Source organism: Acinonyx jubatus, chromosome D1 (genome assembly GCF_027475565.1).
Source record: "Acinonyx jubatus isolate Ajub_Pintada_27869175 chromosome D1, VMU_Ajub_asm_v1.0, whole genome shotgun sequence".
NCBI lineage: Eukaryota > Metazoa > Chordata > Mammalia > Carnivora > Felidae > Acinonyx > Acinonyx jubatus.
This window is the reverse complement of record NC_069390.1, coordinates 27,893,501-27,917,552: the sequence shown is the minus strand read 5'-3', so window position 1 is coordinate 27,917,552 and position 24,052 is coordinate 27,893,501. Positions and strand designations below refer to the sequence as shown.

At 36.0% G+C, this 24,052-nt stretch overlaps 1 protein-coding gene across 3 annotated transcripts in view; it reads left to right on the top strand.

Annotated features, from left to right (window-relative positions):
• The window catches only part of QSER1 (glutamine and serine rich 1), an 81,857-nt gene that overhangs the window by 48,850 nt on the left and 8,955 nt on the right, over positions 1-24,052 (top strand). For all 3 annotated transcript variants that reach the window (XM_053203326.1, XM_015081147.3, XM_027072935.2), the window contains exons 5-10: positions 6,886-7,208; positions 8,161-8,277; positions 9,362-9,495; positions 11,204-11,421; positions 18,921-19,058; positions 21,424-21,521. In XM_053203326.1, coding sequence (XP_053059301.1) covers positions 6,886-7,208; positions 8,161-8,277; positions 9,362-9,495; positions 11,204-11,421; positions 18,921-19,058; positions 21,424-21,521 — 1,028 coding nt within the window. The remainder of the gene's footprint in view (positions 1-6,885; positions 7,209-8,160; positions 8,278-9,361; positions 9,496-11,203; positions 11,422-18,920; positions 19,059-21,423; positions 21,522-24,052) is intronic.

The window sequence follows — 24,052 nt, the reverse complement described above, 5'->3', positions numbered from 1 at the left end:
CTGTCCAGCACAGAGTTCAAGCAGGGCTCGAACTCACGAGTGGTGAGATCATGACCGGAGCTGAAGTCAGACACCCAACCGACTGAGGTGCCCTTTTATTTGATTTCTTAATGTTGAACCTTTTTAAGAAAATTCTACCATAAAGTCTGCTTGGTCATGCTGAATTATTTTAATCCATTGCAAGATTTAAGTTGCTGGTGTTTTATTTAGGATTTTTACACTTAGATTCATAAGTGAGATTAACGCTTATAGTGTTTTTTTAAAGTTTTTTTAAAATATTTATTTTATTTTTGAGAGAGACAGAGGATGAGCAGGGGAGGGACAGAAAGAGGGAGACACAGAACTCCAAGCAGGTTCCAGGCTCTGCGATGTCAGCATAGAGCCCAACTAGGGCCTCAAACTGTGACATGAAACTCACAAACTGTGAGATCATAACCTGAGCTGAAGTTGGATGCTTAATTGACTAAGCCACCCAGGCGCCCCTATGCTTATAGTGTTTTTTGCCTTAATCTTTTTATTGCTGTATTTTTGGTTTTGTGTTTTCGTTTTTTGTCTTAATATTCACTTTTATAGTCAGAGGTTTTTTTTTTTTTTTTAACGTTTATTTATTTTTGAGACAGAGAGCATGAACAGGGGAGGGTCAGAGAAAGAGGGAGACACAGAATCTGAAACAGGCTCCAGGCCCTGAGCTGTCAGCACAGAGCCCGACACGGGGCTCGAACCCACAGACTGTGAGATCATGACCTGAGCCGAAGTCGGACACTCAACCGACTGAGCCACCCAGGCGCCCCGAATTGGGAGAGTTTTTGTATTTGTCTAAGCTTTGAAAAAATTTACCTACCACATATAATAGGGGTTTGGTAGAACTTTCTAAGAATATATCTGGGACTTTCCAGTTTTTTTCCTGAGGTAGTTTAATCTATCAAGATCAATTTTTTTAAAGGTATGGTATTTTCTAGTAAAATCATCCCTTTCATTTAGATTTTTTAATCTGTTATGAAGTTGCACATAGCATTTAATTCCCTCTGTTTCTATACATATGTTCTCTTTCTTGCTCCAAATGTGTTTGAATCTTTTTCCTTATCATTCTGTGAAGTTTACCTATTTAATAGTTCTTTTCAATGAACCAGTGTACTTTTTATTTATTCCTGCTTTCATTTTCTTACTTTTTCTTTACTCAGTTCTATTTCTCTATCTTCCCTGGGTTCAATTTAATATTCTCTCTCTGGCTTCTTGAGTTTAATAGTTTATTTTTATATGTATATCCTTGCTTTTTGATGAATGACATTAAAGTGTAAGGTTTCTTCATTGCAACACACTCCGGCTCTATCTATGCCTTTGGTTTCAATTTGTAATGCTCTCACTCCTTTCTAAATGCTTTGTCATTTCAGTTTTAATTTCCTTTTTAACCTAAGAGTTATTAAGAATTGTGTGTTTTTGCCTATTTCCTAATAGGTTTCTATTTTTGTTGTTGTTGGTACTCATTTATTACTAATTTATGGCCCTACTGTATTTTGGTCAAAGGAGTGCTTCAATAATGCTTGCTTTTGGATATTTATGAAAAGTTTGCTAGTGGCTTGGTAAATGATCGTTTTTTATAAATAATTCATGAATACTATGTGCTATAGATTATATTTGGTAATGCCGTTCAAATCCTTTATATCTCCTTTTTTGCTTAATGTAATACATGACATTAGGTTATATAAGAAAATTTATGTTTGTTGGACCTAAATGACAGGTCTAGAATTTGCCTTGAACTATCCCAGCAAATATAAAAGGGGTGATGGAAATATGAAAGAAGTATACCAAAATGTTCGTAGTAGTTACTATAACTGGGTTATGGTATTTGAGGGTTTGTATTTTCTACTTTTATGTATGTTTGAAATTCTGAATAATAAACAGTTTTTAAATCCTCCCTATCCTTATTTGTTTTTAGATTGCTTGATCTGTTGATTCCTGAAAAAGGTGTGTTAAAGTTTCCAACTATGTTTGATTGTTTCTCTAATACTGTTTACTTGATATGTTTCAAACCCATGTGATCGGATACATAAAATTGTACTAAGTTAAATTTCCTTTTCATAAAATCTTTTTCCCTTTTAATTTCTCATTTCTGTTTTTAATATTGCCATACTAATTTTATTGTTACTGTTTTGGTATATTTTTCCATATCTGTTTTCTTTCAAATTATTTTCTCTTGTGAAATATAACTCACATATGGAAATAAATGTAAGACATGTAAGATAACACACATACAATTTCTATAAATTTGAAAATGCAGACATTACTTAAGCCATATTCCCTGACTATAATGCAATAATTTTATAAATAATAGTTGAAAGGAAAAAAAGAAAAGGACAAAGAAATAAAAAGTTTATTTTTAAAACTTCTAAATAACTTCTCCTAAATAACTCATGGCTTTAAAAAGAAACCAAAACTGAAATGATTAACCACTTAGAAAGGACAGTGGAGCATTACATTTCAAAACCAATGAGATGTGCCAAAAGTGTGGAGCAAAGAATAAAATTTAATGGTGTTAAATGCTACTCATTAGAGAACAAGAAAGTACAAAATTTGAATATTATATTAATTTTTTTAATGATTAGTATTTTGAGAGAAAGACAGAGTGCAAGTTGGGGAGGGGCAGAGAGAGAGGGAGACACAGAATCTGAAGCAGGCTTCAGGCTCCAATCTGTCAGCACAGGACCTGATGCAGGGCTCGAACCCACAAACTGTGAGATCATGACCGGAGCCAAAGTCAGACGCTCAACCAGGTGCCCCCAAATTGAATATTATACATTAAACTCAACTCATAACCTCTAGAACTAACCACTATCTTAGTTGGGGGTTGTAATCACTTCCTTGCTTTTCTTTTGCAATTTTATCACATGTGTATGCATCCCTAAATACTATACCTTTTTTTTTAAGTATATTTGACATACAATGTTATATTAGTTTCCAATGCATAGCTTATTGATTCAACAATTTCATACATTTCTGTCACCATGCAACATTAATACAGTATTATTGACTGTATTCCTTCTGTTATTTTCATCTCCATTACTTATTTTATAACTGGAAGTATGTACCTCTTAATCCCTTTTATGTATATTATACTATACTATACCTGAACACTCTTCTTAGCTTTGGTTTGTTTTAAAGCTTCATAAAAAGAGCATCATAGAGTATTTATATATAGATGTTTCCCTTTACTAATTTTAAAGTTATACATTCTTTTATTTTTATTAAAAAGTTTTTTTTAATTACTCAGCAATCAAAAAGAATGAAATCTTGTCATTCGCAACTATGTGGATGGAACTAGAGGGCACTATGCTAAGCGAAATTAGTCAGAGAAAGACAAATATCATATGACTTCATTTGTATGAGTACTGTAAGATACAAAACAGATGAACATAAGGGAAGGGAAGCAAAAATAATACAAAAACAGGGAGGGAGACAAAAACATAAGAGACTCTTAAATATGGAGAACAAACAGAGGGTTACTGGAGGTGTTGTGGGAGGGGGGATGGGCTAAATGGGTAAGGGGCATTAAGAAATCTACTCCTGAAGTCACTGTTGCACTATATGCTAACTAACTTAGATGTAAATTTTTTAAAAAATTAAATAAAAATTAAAAGGAAAAAAAACTCACAGTGAAAAGGAAAATGTATTTGATGACATGAGAATTTAAAAAGTCTGGATGCAAAAGCTCCATTGATAAAACAAAAATAATTATACATTGGGAAATAAAAATAAAATAGAGAAATAAAACAATTTTTTTTAATATTTATTTTTTGAGAAAGAGAGACACACAAAGTGTGAGCAGGGGTGGAGCAAAGGGAGACACAGACTCTGAAGCAGGCTCCAGGCTCAGACCTGTCAGCACAGAGCCCAACTTGGGGCTTGAACTCATGAAACTCGAGGTCATGACCTGAGCTGAATTCGGCCACTTAACTGACTGAGCCACTCAGGTGCCCCAGTTATACATTCTTTTAAAAGAAATATTTGCTTAGTTTTTTACTATGGACATTATCTTTTTTTGTTTATTTTTTTATATGTTTATTTTGAGAAAGAGGGAGAGAGAGCACACGGGCAGGGTGGGGGGGGAGTGGCAGAGAGGGGAGAGAGAGAGGATCCCAAGCAAGCTCTGCACTGTCATTGCAGAGCCCCGACATAGGGCTTAATCTCGTGAACTGTGAGATCATGACCTGAACCGAAATCAAGAGTCGGACACTTAACTAACTGAGCCACCCAGACACCCCTAAAATTTATTTATTTTGAGAGAGAGCACATGTGTATGCACGAGTAGGAGAGGGGCAGAGAGAGAGAAAGGGAGAGAGAGGATCCCAAGGAAGCTCCATGCTGTCAGTGCAGATCCCGAAGTGGGACTCAATCCCATCAACCATGAGATCATGACCTGAGCCAAAATCAAGAGTCAGATGCTCAACCCACTGAGCCAATCAGGTGCCCATGGGCATTTTCAAATATAAACAAAGATTGATATAATTAAACCAATGTATGTATCACTCAGTTTTTTTTTTAATTTTTTTCAGTGTTTATTTTTTTGAGGGAGTGTGTATGCACATGTGCAAGGGAGGGGCAGAGAGGGGGGGGTATAGATGATCAGAAGTGGGCTTTGTGCTGACAGCAGCGGGTCCAGTGGGGGGCTTGAACTCACAAACAGTGAGATCATGACCTGAGCCAAAGTCAGACACTTAACCAACTGAGCCACCCAGTGATAGGTACCCCTATCACTTAGCTTTAATAATCATTGATACGTGGTCAGTCTCGTCATCATTATTTTGATGAAATATTTCTGTTCTTTTCCTGGTTATAGTAGGAATTGCAGTATGTATTTTCTGCTTCACAAAATCTGTTAATATCTTTCTCTCCTCCTGGATAATAGTAGACTTTTGAACACTAGAACTCTTTGAACAATGTGTATAGTTTTCAGAAGGGAAGCTTTATATTTTTCTGAAATTTATTCCCAAATATTTTTTTCTTTTTGATGCTATTATAAGTGGAATTGTATTCCTGAATTCTTTTTTTTTAACGTTTGTTTGTTTGTTTGTTTATTTATTTATTTATTTATTTTGAGAGAAAGAGTGTGCTCATGTGAACAGTGGGAAGGCAGAGAGAAAGAGAGCGAGAGAGAATCCCAAGCAGGCTCCATGCTGTCAGCTCAGAGCCCCATACAGAGCTCCATCTCACAAACCGTGAGGTCATGACTTGAGCCAAAATCAAGAGTGGGACACTTAACCAACTGTGCCACCCTGGTACCCCACTGAATTCATTTTTGGATTGTTCGTTGCAAGTATATAGAAATACATTTGGGGACGCCTGGCTGGCTCAGTTGGTACAGTATGTGACTCTTGATCTTGAGGTTGTGAGTTCATGGCCCACGTTGGGTGTAGAGCTTACTTTAAAAAAATACTATTGATTTTTATATATTGATTTTATACTCTGAAAACTTGCTGAACTTACTTATTAATTCAAATAGTTTTTTTAGGAGATTCCTTTGGATTTTCTATATACAAGATTATGTCATCTGCAAATAGAGATTATTTATTTCTTCAGACATCTTTCTTGGGGGAAAGCATCTGTCTAGTTTTTTACCATTAAGTCTGATGTCAGCTTTTGGGTTTTTGTAGATGCCCTTTATCAGGTTGAAGTTCCCTCCTATGTTCAGCTTGTTGAGTATTTTTATCACAAAAGTGTTTAAATTCATGGTGCTGAATTTTGTCAAATGCTTTTTCTGCATCTAATGAGATGATCCTTTGGTTTTGTCCTTTGTTATGTTAATATGATGACTGATCTTTAGATGTTAAAACCCATTTGGTCATGATGTATAATTCTTTTTATATGTTGGTTGATTTCCTCATATGTTGAAGATTTTTGTGTATATATTCATGAGGGATGCTGATCCTATGGTTTTTTGTGTGTGATGTTTTGTCTGGTATTGGAATAATACTGGCTCTATAGAATGAAGTGGGACGTGTTTCCTTCTGTTTTTTTGGTTTATGATGGATTGATATTAATTCTTACTTAACTTAAAATTGGTAGAATCTATTTGTGAACCCATTTGGGCCTGTGCTTATCTTTGTGGGATGCTTTTTAACATTTTTTATTCTCCCTACTTGTTGGTCTGTTCATATATTGTATTTCTTCTCGAGTCCTTTTTAGTTTTCATTTTTCTAGGAATTTCATCTTATTTGTTAGCATACAATTTTTCATGTTATTATTTTACAATCCTTTTTATTTCTGTAGTTCTTAGAGCTTTTTCAAAGTATTTTGGGGTGTTGTTTTCCCTTCCCACATCCAATTTGCTTTTCTTCTTCTAGGAATTCTTCACAGCTTTGGTCAGCTGACCCTTCTTATCTTGCATCCCTTTTGTGTCTCAGTTCTTCTAAAAATTTTTTTAATGTTTATTTATTTTAGAGAGAGAAAGACAGAGAATGAACAGGGGAGGGGCAGATAGCGGGCAACACAGAATCCAAAGCACGCTCCAGGCTCTGAGCTGTCAGCACCGAGCCCAGTGCAGGGCTTGAACCCACAAACTACAAGATCATGACCTGAGCCAAAGTCGGACCCTTAACCGACTGAGCCACCCAGGCACCCCTCTGTTCTCAAAATAGCTTTGTGCTACTTAATGGACTCAGTGATAAGAGTAGGTTGATGGAGGCCCTCAGTCTGATTGTCATCCAGATGTAATTCTATCACTTTGTTTCTTGGAAATTTACAGCCATATTTTAATTTCTTACTATAGTGTTCATTGTTTCAAACAATTGATGGTAAAAATAATCAAGTCTTTCTTTTTACACTGTTCAGATTTTACTCCAAACAAGTAAATATTTATTTGTATTACTGATTTGCATTTGCTTGATCTAGTTTCAGAAGCCCTACGGGTGGCAACTACTAGCCCAACTGCCAATACTACTGGTACTGCTACCTCTACCACTGTGGGTGCAGTTAAACAAGAACCTCCCTGCTCTACTTCATCTGCAATAAATATCCTGGAAAATATAAACTCTACAGAACCCCCAAAGCCCTGCGAACTTGATGGGCTTCCTTCAGACCAGTTTGCAAAAGGACAGGACACTGTTGCCATAGAAGGTTTTACAGATGAGGAGAACACAGAAAGTGGAGGAGAAGGCCAATACAGAGAGCGTGATGAATTTGTGGTAAAGATAGAAGACATAGAGACTTTTAAGGTGATTTAAATGTTCACAGGTGTAAAGGTCATAGTTTAGTGGGCATGTCCTATACTAAGCCTTCATAATGACTAATAGTATGCCTCTGGCTTGAACTGCAAAAAGTTATATTTTTATAGTTATTCTGTTGTAATTGCTAGATAATAAAATCAAACTAGCAGATGTCAGATATTTTGAAAAAGCAGTTTAAAATTATTTTGACTTTTTTTGAGTTTTGCATATTTCTGACTAGTCAGTATGCTGCATTTAGGTGCTAGTAATGAGAGCAGTTTTGAAATGTTAATGTTTTTGAAGGTTCCCAACTCAATTGTATTGTTAAGGGGTTGGAGAAAATGGTTATTTTTTTTTTACTTAAAAGTTTAAAGAAAGTAATAGGAATATAAAATAAACACAGAATTCACTTATTTTCATAATTTCAAATTATAGAACCATAGGTAGAATGGTAAATTTCATACCAGACGATTTTAGCTGTGCTTAAAATAATATATTTTTTGGGTTTTTGTTTCCTTTTGATTTTATTTTTGAATTGGGGTGGAGAGGAATGGCATTAAAAAGTATAATGAGGACTATAATATAACATTCAAATTGTCTATATGCCTTCCATTCACAATTAACTACTGTTAATATTTTAGCATATTTGTTTCTGGTCTTTTTGAATATATACATACTCTTGTAAAACTGCACAAATAATGTATCAAAATATCATTAGGGGAAAACTTTCCAGTAGTTACACAAAAGGGTAATGAGCTACTGTACATGTTGGTGTCCTCCCTATTTCTGGAAGAATTTTAGCAGAGATTGAATAGCCACCTTATAAAAATTATTGCAAAAATTCAGCTAGATTAAAAATAATAGCTATATAGGTCATTCATTTTTCTTTTAGTTCTAAGATTCTATAAATCTAGAATATGTTGCCAGTTTTTAAAATTATAACTGATTCCACATATTACAGGAGGCTTTAAAAACAGGAAAAGAACCCCCAGCTATTTGGAAAGTACAAAAAGCTTTATTACAGAAGTTTGTTCCTGAAATTCGAGATGGACAAAGAGAATTTGCTGCTACAAATAGTGTAAGTAAAATGCTTGGTTACATTAGCCTTCCTATTTTTTTGACAAAACAGTTATCTTGGGAAAAATAAAGGATGATTTAAATTTAAGTGTATTTTTATTATTTTTTAAATATTTATTTTTGAGAGAGAGAGAGAGAGATAAAGAGAGATCAAGAGCAGGGGAGGGGCAGGGAGAGTCAGAGACACAGGATCCAAGCAGGTTCCAGCCTCTGAGCTGTCAGCGCAAAGCCTGACACGGGGCTCCAACTCAGGAGCTGTGAGATCATGACCTGAGCCAAAGTCAGATGCTTAACCAACTGAGCCATCAAGATGCCCCTAATTTTTTTTTAATGTTTATTTATTTTTGAGAGAGAAAGAGAGAGAGGGAGACAGAGTACAAGTGGGGTAGGGACAGAGAGAGCGAGAGGCACAGAATCTGAAGTAGGCTCCAGGCTCTGCACCATCAGCACAGAGTGCGACACGGGGCTCAAACCCACGAACCATGAGATGATGACCTGAGCTAAAGTCAAACACTTAACCAGTTGAGCCACCCAGGCGTCCCTAGGCGCCCCTAAATTAAATGTATTTTATATTAAGCATTTCTGATATAAAATTTGATAATATAATACTCTGATAGTCTGATTATAAAACAGAATCAGTATGTAAATACCAGTTTTTAAAAATTAAATCACTTTATACATATATATATATATATAAAACCTTTTTTAAAAAAATGAATTAGTTATTAGTCTATAAAAAGTTCATATGGAATCAGGGGCTGCTACTATATTGATTATTCTGCCAATCAAACATCCCAATTTATCAGAAGACTTACAAAAGTGATTCTTTTATACTTATGTAGTTATTTAACAGCATTGAGTAAGTAAGCATCTGATGATTAGCCAAATGATTAGCCAAATGTAAGCTTCTATGTAAGGGCTTACAGTCAAGAATGAGACTGAGATCATTTTTATTGAGGGTGAAAAGTAGCTTGGCCAGAGATGCATTTTGAAAAACTTAAAGGATGCTAATGTAATAGTCAAGCCAACAAATATTTTATGTACAGAATGTATAAGTATGTAATTCATAGTGTTTCTTTCCTTAGTACCTTGGATATTTTGGAGATGCAAAGAGTAAATACAAAAAGATCTACGTGAAGTTCATTGAAAACACAAACAAAAAGGAATATGTCAGAGTGTGTTCCAAAAAGCCAAGAAGTAAGCCTTCACAAACTATGAGGTATTTATTTTCATATGTAATATATATATATATAAGGCTTATTTTTGGCAATGTCTTTTATTTTAAGTTAATTTTATTTTAGTAGTCTCTACACCCAGCGTGGGCTTGAACCCAGAACCCCAAGTATGTGACCCCAAGTCACATGCTCTTTTGACCAAACCAGTCAGGTACTCCAGCAATGGTTTTTTTTTATTTTTGTTTTTTAATTTTTAATTTGTTTTTAACTTTTGAGAGAGAGAGAGCACAAGTGGGGGAGAGAAACAGAGAGAGACAGAGAGAGAGAGAGAATCTTTGGTAGGCTCCGAACTCAGTGTGGATCCCATGACCCTGGGATCACAACCCAAGCCAAAATCAAAAGTCAGACATTGAACCAACTGAGCCATCCAGTCATCTGCCCACACCCACAATGTCTTATACAAAGAATCACATCAGTTAAAGAGCCTAACATTTTTTCATTATATACAAGTCTAAAAATTCAGTGTCTGCTATAATAAGTGATTCTTTTTTTTTTTTAATATTTTAATTTATTGTTGAGACAGAAAAAGATAGAGCATAAGCAGGGGAGGGGCAGAGAGAGAGGGAGACACAGAATCCAAGGCAGGTTCCAGGCTCTGAGCTGTCAGCACAGAGCCCTACGTGGGGCTCGAACTCAAGCCTGTGAGATCATGACCTGAGCTGAAGTCGGACGCTTAGCCAACTGAGCAACCCAGGCGCCGCAATAAGTGATTCTTTTTGAAGTAATGAGACCGGAGCCGTAAAGCTCATGACCATCTGTGGTGGGATAGGTACTCTTTTCTTTCCCAGAAGCCTTTTGGTGTCACCCTAATGTAATGGAGGGAAAATAGATTTAGGGTCAGGAGGTTTGAATCCAGCTTTTTATGACCTAGAGTAACACAACCTTTTTGAAGCCCTCTTTTTTATCCATAAAATGAAAATTAAAATAGAGTGTCAAATTTAAGATGAAATAAATTTTAAGAAAAAACTCTAAAACCTATACATTACCAGGCAGGTGTACAATAGAATTATCATATATTAATGTGATCTGGGTTGTCTGGAACATGGATCTGGAAGACAACTGACCTAGCCACATTCCTGTGATCTGTATGCGAAAAGGGGGTATGACCCTAGATATTCTCAATCTAGTGCTGGTAAGGTCTAGTTTGATTAAGATTCCAACTTATTAGAAGTAGTGCACCTTATTTTTATGATGGAATTTTATCCACTCAAATCTCCAGAACTAACACAGCAAATCTTGAAGGGCTCTAGGACAGATGTAGTTGGTCTCCACACCAAAACTTGCTACCACAAGAATCTGAGAGTTTCAGATGGTCAGAGTTACTACATATGGCTATTGATGGTTTATCATGCATTACTTCCCAAAGCCCTTTGATCACCTGTTGTACAGCTTCATCCTCAGGAAAATGAGTTCATAAAGGGAGAGAAGGAGTGAAGAAAGAGAAATAGGGATTAAATTAATAGTCCTTTAATAACTGAATACTGAATGTCAGTGGTTAGAGGGTATTTCAAGAGAATTTGTCGGGAGGAGGGTGGGAATCATCATTGGAGATGTATGGGACTTGGGCTTTATTTTGGAGATGTTGGTGAGGTAATTATACTTTTTTTCACTAGTGTTATTCATTTTTGGTCTAATTTATTTTAATCTGACAAGATTGCAGTGTGTTAATGAAGTTTGTTTGTAACATTGCAGAACTGTTCAGGCTAAACCAAGTAGTAGCAGTAAAACTTCTGATCCTCCAACACCAAAAACTACAACTACAAAAGCCCCTTCAGTGAAACCCAAAGTTAAACAGCTGAAAGTAAAGGCTGAGCCACCACCAAAGAAGCGGAAGAAATGGAAAGAAGAGTTTTCATCATCCCAATCTGACTCCAGTCCTGAGATCCATTCTACTAGTAGTGATGATGAGGGTAAGTTCTCTATGGAGTGAATACCTTGGTAACTTTAGATTATCTACATGAACAGAGAGAAGCAATGATATTCACAATTCAAAATTGTTTTATTTCTCAGGGGATTTACCTACCTAAGTTCTGCCTAGGCTTTTATAAAAATACATTAAAAAATAAATACATATATACATACATAAATTCTCATTCCTTGAACACTAATTGAAGTACACTTTGCCCATACATGCAGCCTTGTAAAGTAGAAAAGAACAGTGAACTGAAAGAAGACTGCTGCCGTAGTCATGCCAGTTATCTCGCCTCTTTGGGTAGGATGGGGATTAGATCAGGTCATTTATGCTGAGTCCTGTAATCTCTGTAGTTCTGATCTTCAGTCTATGTTTATGCTGGAAGAAAAGAGTAAAATGAGCCTAGGAGGCAGCAACTCTGAAACTATAGTTAATAGGGTATAATAATGTATATAATAATGTATACTTATATGGAATATAAGTATATGGAATATATTTGGAATATATGGAATATATTTGTTAATTATATAATATAATGTATACTGCCGTATATCTGCCACTAGCCAACCAGTACCCTTGACTAATCTAGGTGACCTCTGTGCCTTAATTTTTTCTCTTTTATAAAATGAAAAGGTTGAAATAGATCAGACTTTTTGACCTTCAAACCCTTTTATACTCTTAAACCTGTTAAAAGACACCAAAGAGCATTTTCATTGGTTAGATACAGATACAGATACATTGATTTATTAGAAACTAAACCTGAGATAGTTGTAAAACACAAGAATATACTAGTGCACATTCCATTAGTCATCAGATTGTTGTGAATATAAGTAAGAAATACCAAGCAGTTCATTCTAGAGCAAAAGTTGGCAAACTGGCCAGTGGGTCAAATCTGACCTGCAGCCTATTCTTGTAAATAAAGTTTTAATTGGAATGCGGATTCATTTACATATTTTCATATAGTTGGTTTTCTACCACAGTGGCAGATTTGAGTCATTGCTACAAAGAGCATGTGACCATTAAAGCCTCAAATATTTACCACTTGGCCCTTTACAGAAAAAGGTTGGTGACCCTTCTAGAGCATCAGGTTGGAGGTAGGCAGAAAAAGTTGAAAGGATGATAGAAGGCCGGATATGCCAAGCTAAAGCTAAAAAGCCTGGGATCCTGTAAGCAAAGGAGAGTCCCTGGAAGGATTTGAGTAGGGAGCAACATGTTAAAATTGGAATTTGTATTACAAGACCTCATAGTTCAGGTATAAATTGAAAGTCTGAAGTTGGGGCAGTAGGGATGGAAGAGGGGGCACATGAAAAATTCAGGTTGAATGTAAATGGTGAATTATGTGTTGGGGTGCTATTGAGGTTGATGACCAGGTTGGATTCTGACATTACAAGCTCATTGCTTGGGAGCTTATCTTAAAGCTTATTTGAACAGAAAGAGAATGGTAGGGCATCTGGGTGGCTTGGATGGTTAGTAGTTGAGCGTCTGACTCTTGATTTTGCCTCACATCATGATCTCAGGGTCGAGCCCCATTTTGGAAGCCTACTAAAGATTCTCTCTCCCCCTGCCCCTTTCCCCAGGTCATGTTCTCTCTCTCTCTCTCTCTCTCTAAAATTAAATAAAAATAAAAAAATAAAAGCTACTCATGAAGTTTGCACATCAGAATTTATAAAGAAATGCAGTGCTTTGGGCCACCTGGGTGTTTAGTCTTGATTTTGGCTCAGGTCATGATCTCATGGTTTGTGGGTTTGAGGCCCGTGTCAGGCTCTGCACTAACAGCACAGAGCCTGCTTGGGATTTTCTGTCTCCCTCTCTCTCTACCCCCCACCTCCCCACACCCAAAACTTAAAATGGAAAAAAAATTGTTAATTCTTTTTTTAAAGATTAAAAAAAAGATATTCAGTGCTTTGAGTGTGTATGGAAGGCAATACTTGTAATTTTTGTAGTTTGCTTTCCTTTCTATGGTTTAGAATGGAATGGTGTAGGTTCTGAATTTGCACGCAATTATACCACTTCCTTAAATGACATTCAAGATGTTTTTCTTTAATGGTGACTTGAGTTGCCACTAGGTGTCACTAATAGGTAAGCATTTTTATTGTTTTTCATTATTTCTTAAAAGGCAAATATTGATAATAAACATAGATTTATACATTGGTGGTTTTTAAAATTATTTAAGAGTTTTTTATAATCTTCAGATTTATTGAGGATTCCAAAATACTTGTGCTTTTGTGGGCTATATGTATTGACATTTACCAAATGTCTATTAAGATAATTTAAAAAAAATTTTTTAATGTTTATTTATTTTTGAGAGACAGAATATGAGCAGGGGAGGGGCAGAGAGACCCCCACACACATACAGAACCTGAAGCAGGCTGCAGGCTCTGAGCTGTCAGCACAGAGCCTGAGGCGGGGCTCAGACTCATGACACCACGAGATCATGACCTGAGCTTAAAGTCAGACGCCTAACCAACTGAGCCACCAGGGTGCACCTAAAACAAATTTTTAAAATATTTATTTAAAGTAAACCAAGGGCCATTCAGGTTGGCTCAGTTGGTTAAGCATCTGACTTTGGCTGAGGTCATGATCTCGCGGTGTCTTGAGTTCGAGCTCTGCCTCGGGCTCTGTACTGACAGCTCATAGCTTGGAGCCTAGAGCCTGCTTCAGATCCTGTTTCTGTCTCTCTGTCCCTGCCCCGCTCAAGCTCTGTCTTTCCCACTCTCTCAAATATAAAATAAACAGATTACAGGGGTGCCTTGGTGGTTCATTCTGTTAAGCCCCCGACTCTTGATCTCGGCTCAGGTCTTGATCTCATGGTTGTGAGTTCAAGCCCCGCGTCGGACTCTGTGCTGACAGCTCAGAGCCTGGAGCCTGCTTCAGATTCTGTGTCTCCCTGTCTCTCTGCCCCTCCCCCACTCGCACTCTGTCTCTTCCTCTCCCTCTCTCTCAAAAAAATAAAAATAAAAACATTTTTTAAATGTAAAAAAATAATAAAATAAACCCATTACTTATTAACATTTTTAACTACTATATTTTCCTAAACTAACAGAAGAGTACCATTTTCATGTTTGCTTCTACATATATTATTTCAGCTAATGTATAAAAAGAAAACCCAGACTTATATAGATTTTTAATTACATTTTCAGACAATTATGGATATTTTTATTATTTGATACTCAAAAGTTTTTTATTTTATAAACTTGACCAGTAGTAGCTTCTTCAACTTCTCATGCTTATTACATTAAAATTTATTGGTTTCTCTTACCCCTTGAATGTATCTTTAATCCATGAATGATTTTATCCATTCTGCGTGTGAAAATATCTGTTAGCTCATTGAGGTATATATTCTATTTCATTTTTTTTCCACATTTTATAAGCTTGGGCTAAAATATATATAACATAATATTTGCCATTATAGCCATTTTTAAGTGTACATTTCAGTAGCATTGATTATATTCACACTGTTGTGCAACTATCACAACTATTGTCAAGACATTTTCATCACACCAAACAGAAACTTTGAAACCATTAAGCAATAACTACCGATTCTCTCTTTCCCCCAGTTGTTGGTAATCTCTAATCTAGTTTCTGTTTCCATGAATTTGCCTACTCTAAATATCTCATATAAGTGTATCTGTCTAATTTCACTTATAATGTTTTCAAGGTTCATCCATGTTACAGCATGTATATGAACTTAATTGCTTTTTACAGCCAGCTATTCCATTGTAAGTTTATGCATTGTATGTTCATTTATCTTTTCATCTTTTGATAGACACATAGATTATTTCCACTTTTTGGCTATTGTAAATGGTGCATGCAATGAACATTGGCATACAAATATGTTTGTGTCTTTTTTTGATTGTTTTGGGTGTATACCTAGGAGCGGAGTTGCTGGGCCATATGATAAGTGTATGTTTAGCTTTTTGAGGAACCACCAAACCTTTGAAATACCCCAGTGATTGCACCATTTTACTTTACTGCCAGCAATGCGTAAGGTTCCAGTTTTTTCACATCCTCACCAACACTTGTTATTTTTTTGTTTCTGGTGGGTTGTTTTGTTTTATTTTTTATTGTAGCCATCCTAGTAGGTGTAAAGTGGTATATGACTGAAGTTTTGATTTGTAGTTCCTTAACAACTAATGTTGAGTATCTTTTCAAGTGCTTACTGTCCATTTCCTTATCTTTGAAGAAATGTCTATTCTGATATGTTGCCTAGTTTTAATTAGGTTATTTCTTCTTTTGTTCTGAAGTTGTAGGAGTTCTTTATATATTCTAGATAATAAACCCTTACCAGATGTAGGATTTAAAATATTTTATCTTATTCTTTTGATAATGTCCATTGATGCACAAAAGTTTGAAATTCTGGGGCACCTGGGTGGCCCAGTCAGTTGAGCATCCAACTCTTGATTTCAGCTCAGGTCATGATCCCAGGTTTGTGGGATTGGGCCCTGCATCAGGCTCCACGCTGAGCTTGGAGCCTGCTCAAAATTCTTTCTCCCTCTGCCCCTTCACTGCATGCTCTCTCTCTCAAAAAAAAGTTTGAAGTTCTAACGAAGCCAAATTTCTTTATTTTTTCTTTTATTGCTTAGATTTGGTGTCGTATTAAGAATCCATTGCCAAATAGAAGGTCACGAAGACTTACCCCTATATTTCCTAAGAGTTTCATGAGTTTATTTTTTTTTAATGTTGGTTTTTTTTTTTTTTTTAATGTTTGTTTACTTCTGAGAGAGACAAAGCGTGAGCAAGGGAGGGTCAGAGAGAGGGAGACACAGAATCTGAAGCAGGCTCCAGGCTCTGAGCTGTCAGCATGAAGCCCAACACGGTGCTGGAACTCACAAGCCAACTTACAAGCCACGAAATCATGACCTGAGCCAAAGTCGGAAGCTTAACTAACTGAGCCACTCAGGCGCCCCTAAGGTTTATTTTTGAGAGAAAAAAGAGTGCATGTAAGTGGGGGAGGGGCAGAGAAAGGGAGACAGAGGATCCAAAGTGGGCTCTGTGCTGACATCAGAGAACCCAATGCAGGGCTCCATGAAATCATGACCTGAGCTGAAATCAGACATTCAACCAACTGAGCCACCCAGGCACCTCTAAGAATTTCATGATTTTAGCTCTTACATTTAGGTCATACATTTTTACAGTGTAACACTAATATTACCACTGATCTCATCAGTGAATTCCCTAAGTACGGGGATGTTGTCAAGCTCACAGCTGTAGATACATGTTTTCCAGAATTCTAATTTTCATTTGAAACCTGAAATTTTGGGAGTGCCTGGCTGGCTCAGTCGTGGAGTATGCGACTCAGTCTCAGAGTCGTGAATTTGAGCTCCACATGGGGTGTAGAGATTACTTAAAAATAAAATCTTTTAAAAAAATAAAAAAATGAAACCTCAAATTTTGTCATTGTTAGTAAATGCTGTCGTTTGTTTTCTTTGAATGACAGGTTCATTTCATTAATTTTTGAGAGAATGTCTGCCAGATACCTGAGTCTGAATAGGCATGGTGTGTCTGGCAATCACTCTTTCAAATGAAAATGTTTGTCCCAAGGGGAGAAAAGGGTCTAGTTCATCTTGTAACTCAAACAATTGCATGGATGTGCTTCCTGGAGATAACCATCATACTTTAAAACAGAAGTGCTTCATTTGTACCTCTAATTTATCACACAGAATATTGAGACATTTACTCAAGAGTAAAAAATTTAATGCAATTAATCATTTTTACTGCTTCATGAAAAACTATTTTTTTTTCATTTTTTTAAGTAATGTCTACCCAATGGGGCTTGAACTCAGGACCCAACATCAAGAGTCACACACTGCACCGACAGAGCCAGCCAGGCTCCCCAAGGACTATTCTTTAAAAAAAAAAATTTTTTTTTTAATGTTTATTTATTTTTGAGAGAGACAGAGTGTGAACAGGGGAGGGGCAGAGAGAGAGGGAGACACAGAATCCGAAGCAGGTTCCAGGCTCTGAGCTGTCAGCACAGAGCCCAATGCGGGGCTCAAAGCCACAAACCACGAGATCATGACCTGAGCCAAAGTCAGATATTCAACAGACTGAGCCACCCAGGTGCTCCTCCTTAAGGACTATTCTTATTTGAAACTGGCTTTTTTTCCCCTTTAAATGCATGTCAGGGAGATGGCAAAGTATATGGCTACTAGTGCAATTTGGTGCCACTGCTTTGATTCATACTAAGTAAGGCACCAGCATTTTTACCCATCATTATTTTTACAAATGTCAACAGAGTAAAAAAGGTATATAGCATTTAATATTTTTATGAAAACAATTTTGACATCATGAAAAGGATCTTGGAGGAAACCTCAAAAGATCCTTGGACCATACTTTAAGAACTGCTTTAAAGGCTGTGATAATAGTTTGTTAAATAACAAATATTCAACCAAGTAAGTTTTAAACATATTGGCTTTTTTATTCAATTAATGGATCAGGCGGCATCCCATCTGGCAAGTAGAGGGGAGCTCCAAAGGGCTATAGAAAAGGAAAGGTTTTAAAAGTAGAGAGGGAGTGGTAAAAAGGAAATTATTAGCAAAAATCCACTGTTTTATGCAAGGTCACCCTCCTAAGTGGAACAAAAAGGATCTATCAGTAAATTTCCTAGTGCTGACCAGGAAATTCCCATGTTAACTGGGTAAAGGTTACATTTCTGGAGTTTGAAACTGCAGTTAGGTTAGGTATTATTATGTCCTGGCTTATGTCCTGGTCCTGTTATTAAGTCCTGGTAATGACTTGGGGCCTTATCCTAAGTGACACCATTTTGGGCCTGTGTGTGTATAAAACAAACAAACAAACTTCTTTTTTACAAGTTATGTATTTTAATCAAAAAAGTAAAAATTGAGACATTTCTAATCTTGAAGTTCTTGCCATTGAACTTGAGTGAAGTTTTCCTTGTGTATGGGCTATTTTATATTTTTTTAAAAAATGTGAATATACCTTGGCTCTAGACCAGAATTTTACAGTAATTTAAGTGTAGAATTAAAAAAAGAAGAGATGACTGTATATTAACTCATACATTAGATGTCTTATGTAGTTTCTTCAATCTAGAGAAACCATCAGTTCTGGAGTAGCACAGCCAGGGGAGAACAAACAGGTTCCTGTGGGGCTGATGTTTACCAATGCTGGGCTAGTATTGGGCTTCAGAGTCACCTGGGAACCTTTAGAAGTATAATATTTAAACCTCATCATTACTGCTACCACCACCTACCCACCCACCCCCACCAAAAGATTCTGTTTTAATAGTCTAGTAAGCTGATTTGTTTTGTTTTGTTTTGTTTTGTTTTGTTTTGTTTTACGAGCTCTCTAGTGATGGTGATGTGCAAACCAGCTTTGAGAATCTGTAACCTGGGGTGTTTTTAAAAGCCAAATGTGAGAAGCTTGAATTTGAAGAAATTTTATCTACAACCTTTTATCTGCTTGTAGGCTCTTTTTATAAATGTGTTTTTTAAATTTATCAGGAAGAATATTTAATATTTCGTCTTTTCACTCTCTCAGAATTTGATCCTCCAGCTCCCTTTGTCACTCGTTTTTTGAACACAAGAGCAATGAAGGAAACCTTTAAGAGCTACATGGAATTGCTTGTTAGCATCGCTTTGGACCCTGACACAATGCAAGCCTTAGAGAAGAGCAATGGTACAGTCTGCTAAGTAGTACTTTCTTGGTAGTGCTTCATGGATCTTCTTTATTCTTATCTGTTAGTTATGTGTTTAGTATGTAGGTTTTCTAATAGATATCTGTATATTGTCAGTTCACATGTTCATGATACTGATTCTATAAAGTATTCCTGTCTCTTCATGAATTGTCAATATTTGAACAAATTTATATTGAGGGATTTTTTTAGATTGAATGTATTTTTATTGATTCCTACTCATGGGAAAATTATGTAACTACCCACTAGTTTCTTTCAATTCTAAATCTTTGTCATCCTTACAACATTTCACTAAGTGTCTATGTTACACGCAAGGTCCAGAGGTTAACACATTCTGCTTTCTAATGATTGGAAAGATGAAGTGGATAATAATGGTATAAAGATTAAAATCACATTATTTGTGTCTCATAAAAGATACATCACCAAATAATTATATTCTAATCAATTAATAATAAAACAGTGTATGCATTAGGTTACATTCATTAATATTATTCCTTTATATTCTTCCTTTAGTAACTTTTCCTTACAGTAAAATAGAGATGAGATTGATATCTGAAATAACTGGTGACTCATATATTTAATGTTGCTTGCTAATATTTACTACTCATCTACTGTAGCATTCACCAAGGAAGCTAAAAGAGGGAATGAAAGGGTTGTTAATGAGTCAGTTTCCATCACCCTCCTATCAAAATGATTGTATGCATGTATGATCAAAAGATAGTAACAAAAATCACTAACAATATACTTCAACAGTAATGCCTAATAATACATATGTTATTTCCACATACTTTGATATACATTATTCTGTTTTACTCCCAAAACAATTCAGACAGCCATTTTGTGGATGAAGACAGTGAGGCACCTAGAGGTTAAGTGTCTTGCTTAAGAGCCCACAATTTGCATGTAGAAGCAAAAGGATTACAATCTCAAGTCTTCTAATTTTTGGTCCATTGTTTTTTGACCGTATCAGAGACAGTAATCCATTCATCAGTCTAAAATTTTAGAGTCCTGTAGACCTGGAAGAGACATTAGAGATTATCTAGTCTAAAACATTTATTTTGTAGACTAAGGTTCAAAAAGATTAAATGTATTTCATAGTTATAGAACAACTTAATCATTGAATAACCACAATTAAAACCCATAGTTAATTCCCCACATCAGTGTTTTCACCATTAAATGTTTTCTCTCAATGAAAACCCCTTGCATCATACAACATACATTTCTTAGTAATGGCAATTCCTGGGTAGTTGTATTTTAATTGATTTTTTTTTCTGTTGCTTATCATTGTTTTCTGATTTTTCTCTATTTGATATAAGGGGGAAAGACTTTAATGGTTATATTTTATTTTTTTTTAAATATCCACAGCTGTTTAAACCTTGTTTTGTGAAATGTAAATTCTTACAGTTTTTGAACAGATTTAATCACTACTAGAAAGATAAAAGAAAACTATCACAGTGTGTATCTAAGGTGAGTGACCTCAGAATGCATTCCTCACTAAGGACTTTTTCTTCAATTCGAGGAAGTGTTCTTCTGCTGGTCACTGCTTGTGTTTGTATTCCAAATATAAAGAATACTTTTATTCATCTATGAAATTAGCGGCCAGATTCTGAGGATTACATATACGTTTTCAGAATGGTCAGTAAAGGTAGTGTTATAAAATATATTATTATGCTGATAATTTGAGAAATAATCTAGTAACCTAAAATATTTAATACAGCACCAAAAGTAATTAATTCTCCAATGAAAGTGCTTTTTTTTAAAAAAGATCTTAAAGTTTTAGAGGGGTGAAAAAGAAAGTAAAAAGTTTTGGTTAGAAATCTTTATCATACTTTTACTCTCTCCTTTTCTGAAATAACTATTTTGACTCTTCTCTTGTGTTTTTGAAACTGGATTTTGATCATTTTTCTTCCCCTACTTTTTCTTTGGCCCAAACTACAGTTAAATTAAGACTATCATATTTGGTATTTTATAGATTTTTATAATGTCAGATAAATCTATATTTTGTAATATGATTATTGTTCAGATGATAAATGAGGTCTGGAGAAACTAGGCAGTCTGCTCACTGGTCATGGTAGCTGTCATCAATCAATTCTGGTGGCAGAGACAGGGCTAAAACCCAGGACTGCTGATCCTGTCCTCACACTATGCTGTTTCTTTCTCAGGTTGGCTATTGCAAACCTATTTTTTCAAGTTACCTTTTGTTCAGAAAGCTACATGTCCAGTATTTTTAAAGTAATATTTACATACACCAATGAATTTAATATCTTAGCTTTGAGGAAAACTTGGATTTTTAACAAGTTTTTATGTTGATAGTTTATCCTGTTACAATAAATTTTTATCTTGTTTTAGATGAGCTCCTTTTGCCTCATATGAAAAAAATAGATAGTATGCTGAATGATAACCGAAAGAGACTTCTTTTGAATCTTCATTTGGATCAGCCATTCAAGGTATTTCCTTCAGATGATTTATTAGCAAACTCACTGGCAATCATAGTCTTAAGAATAATAGGCAAGAAATTTATGAAAGTCACTCTCAGTTTTATAAAATTTTTCACCAAACGAAAATTTAGTTTTTATTCATTATGAGTCTGTTTAGCTTGTCTTTTCATTTTATTAAGCTATTAAGCAGATTCTTAGTGTTAATCATTTGCTCTTTTTTTTTTTTTTTTTTTTTTTTTTTTTTGCTTAAGTTCATTTTTTAGGCTTTTATATTTATCTAGAATTCCTGCTACATAATAATTTCCAAATATTTTCAAAAGTACTTACTTGGGGTGCCTGGGTGGCTCAGTCAGTTGAGCGACCGACTTCGGCTCAGGTCATGATCTCGCGGTTTGTGGGTTCGAGCCCCGCGTCGGGCTCTGTGCTGCCATCTCGGAGCCTGGAGCCTGCTTCTGATTCTGTGTCTCCCTCTCTCTCTGACACTCCCCCACTCATGCTCTGTCTCTCTCTGCCTCAGAAATAAATAAACATTAAAAAAATTTTTTTAAAAAAACAAAAGTACTTCCTTTAAACTACCAAATTCCAGTCTTATTTTTCTTTTAAACCTTTTCAAAATTTTCACATTTCATCTATAATTAGAATTGGCCTTTTCTTAGCATAGTTATAAAAATTTCCTTTATTTGTCTGATTTACTCAATATCTGAGGAAAAGTTATCTTAACATAATGGTAGATATATATAGTTTAAATTGGTCTTGGTGTCATCAGAAATATAGAACAATAAGAAGCTAATCTAAACACAGAAAAATTTATCACAGAAGCTACCTAGTAGTCAAGTTTTTCCAGCTTTTCCTTTTTTTCTTTAATTTTTTTATTGTTTATTTTTGAAAAGAGAGCACATGTGTGCTCACACAAGCGGGGAAGGGACAGAGAGAGAGAGAGAGGGAGACACAGAATCCGAAGCAGACTTCAGGCTCAGAGCCCGATGCGGGGCTCAAATTCACGAGCCGTAAGATCATGACCTGAGCCGAAGTCGGACGCTCAACCAACTGAGCCACCCAGGTGCCCCGAAATGTTATATGTTATACTTTTAATAAGAAAAGCTGAGGGGCTTCTGGGTGGCTCAGTCGGCTAAGCATCCGACTTCGGCTCAGGTCATGATCTCACGGCTCGTGAATTTGAGCCCCGCATCGGGCTCTGTGCTGACGGCTCAGAGCCTGGAGCCTGCTTCGGATTCTGTGTCTCCCTCTCTCTCTGCCCCTCCCCCACTCATGCTCTGTCTCTCTCTGTCAAAAATAAATAAACATTAAAAAAATTTTTTTTAAGTATAACATATAACGTTTATAATCTTTTGATCATATCTACCTTGGGAAAAGTTTTTTTATACATTTGTATATCTTTTCATTTTTATAAATAGAATTTCTTTTTTATTTTTCTTTAATGTTTATTTTTGAGAGAGAGGGAAGGAGGGGCAGAGAAAGAGGGAGACAGAGAATCTGAAGCAGACTCTGGACTATCAACTATCTGATATCAGTGCTATCAGTACAGAATCTGACACGGGGCTTGAACCCACAAACTGTGAGATCATGGCCTGAGCCAAAGCTGGATGCTCAACTGACTGAGCTACCCAGGCACCCCTGGACTTTATTTTTATAGCAGTTTTAGGTTCACAGCAAAACTGAACAAAGTACAAAGAGTTCCCATCTACCCCACATGAACAACCTGCCCCATTATCAACATCTCCCACCAAAGTGGTATATTTGTCACAATTGATGAACCTACATTGATGTATCTTTATAACCTGAAGTCCACAGTTTGCATGGACTCTCTTGGTGTACATTCTATCAGTTTGGAGACGGTATAATGACATGTTATCTACTATTAAAGTGTTATACAGAGTACTTTCACTGCCCTGAAAATCCTCTTTGCTGTATTCATCCCTCCCTACCCACTTAACCTCTTGCAACCACTGATCTTTTTACTCTCTCTATAGGTTGTACCTTTTCCAGAATGTCCTATAGTTGAAAACTATACCGTATGTGGTCTTTTCAGTTTGGCTTCTTTCACTTACTAATAAGAATTTAAGATTTGGGGGCACCTGGCTGACTCAGTTAGTAGAGCATGCAACTCTTATCTAGGGGTCATGAGATCAAGCCCTACATTGGGTATAGAGCCTACTTAAAAAATAAAAGGGTGCCAGAGTGGCTTAGTCAGTTAAGCATCCAATTCTTGATTTCAGCTCAGGCCATGGTCTCACAGTTCGTGTGATTGAGTCCCCGTCCCATAACAGGCTCTGCACTGACAGCGTGGAGCCTGCTTGGGATTCTCTCTTTCCTCTCTCTCTCTCTGTCTCTCTCTCTCTCTGTCTCTGCCCCTTCTCTGCTTGCACACATATGCACGCACACTCTCTCTCAAAATAAATAAACATGAAAAAATATAAAAAAATAAAGATCTGTAAAATAACTTGTTTTAAAAAAAAAGAATTTTTTCTGCCATGTCTTGTTATGGCTTGGCAGCTCATTTCTTTTACCACTAAATAATA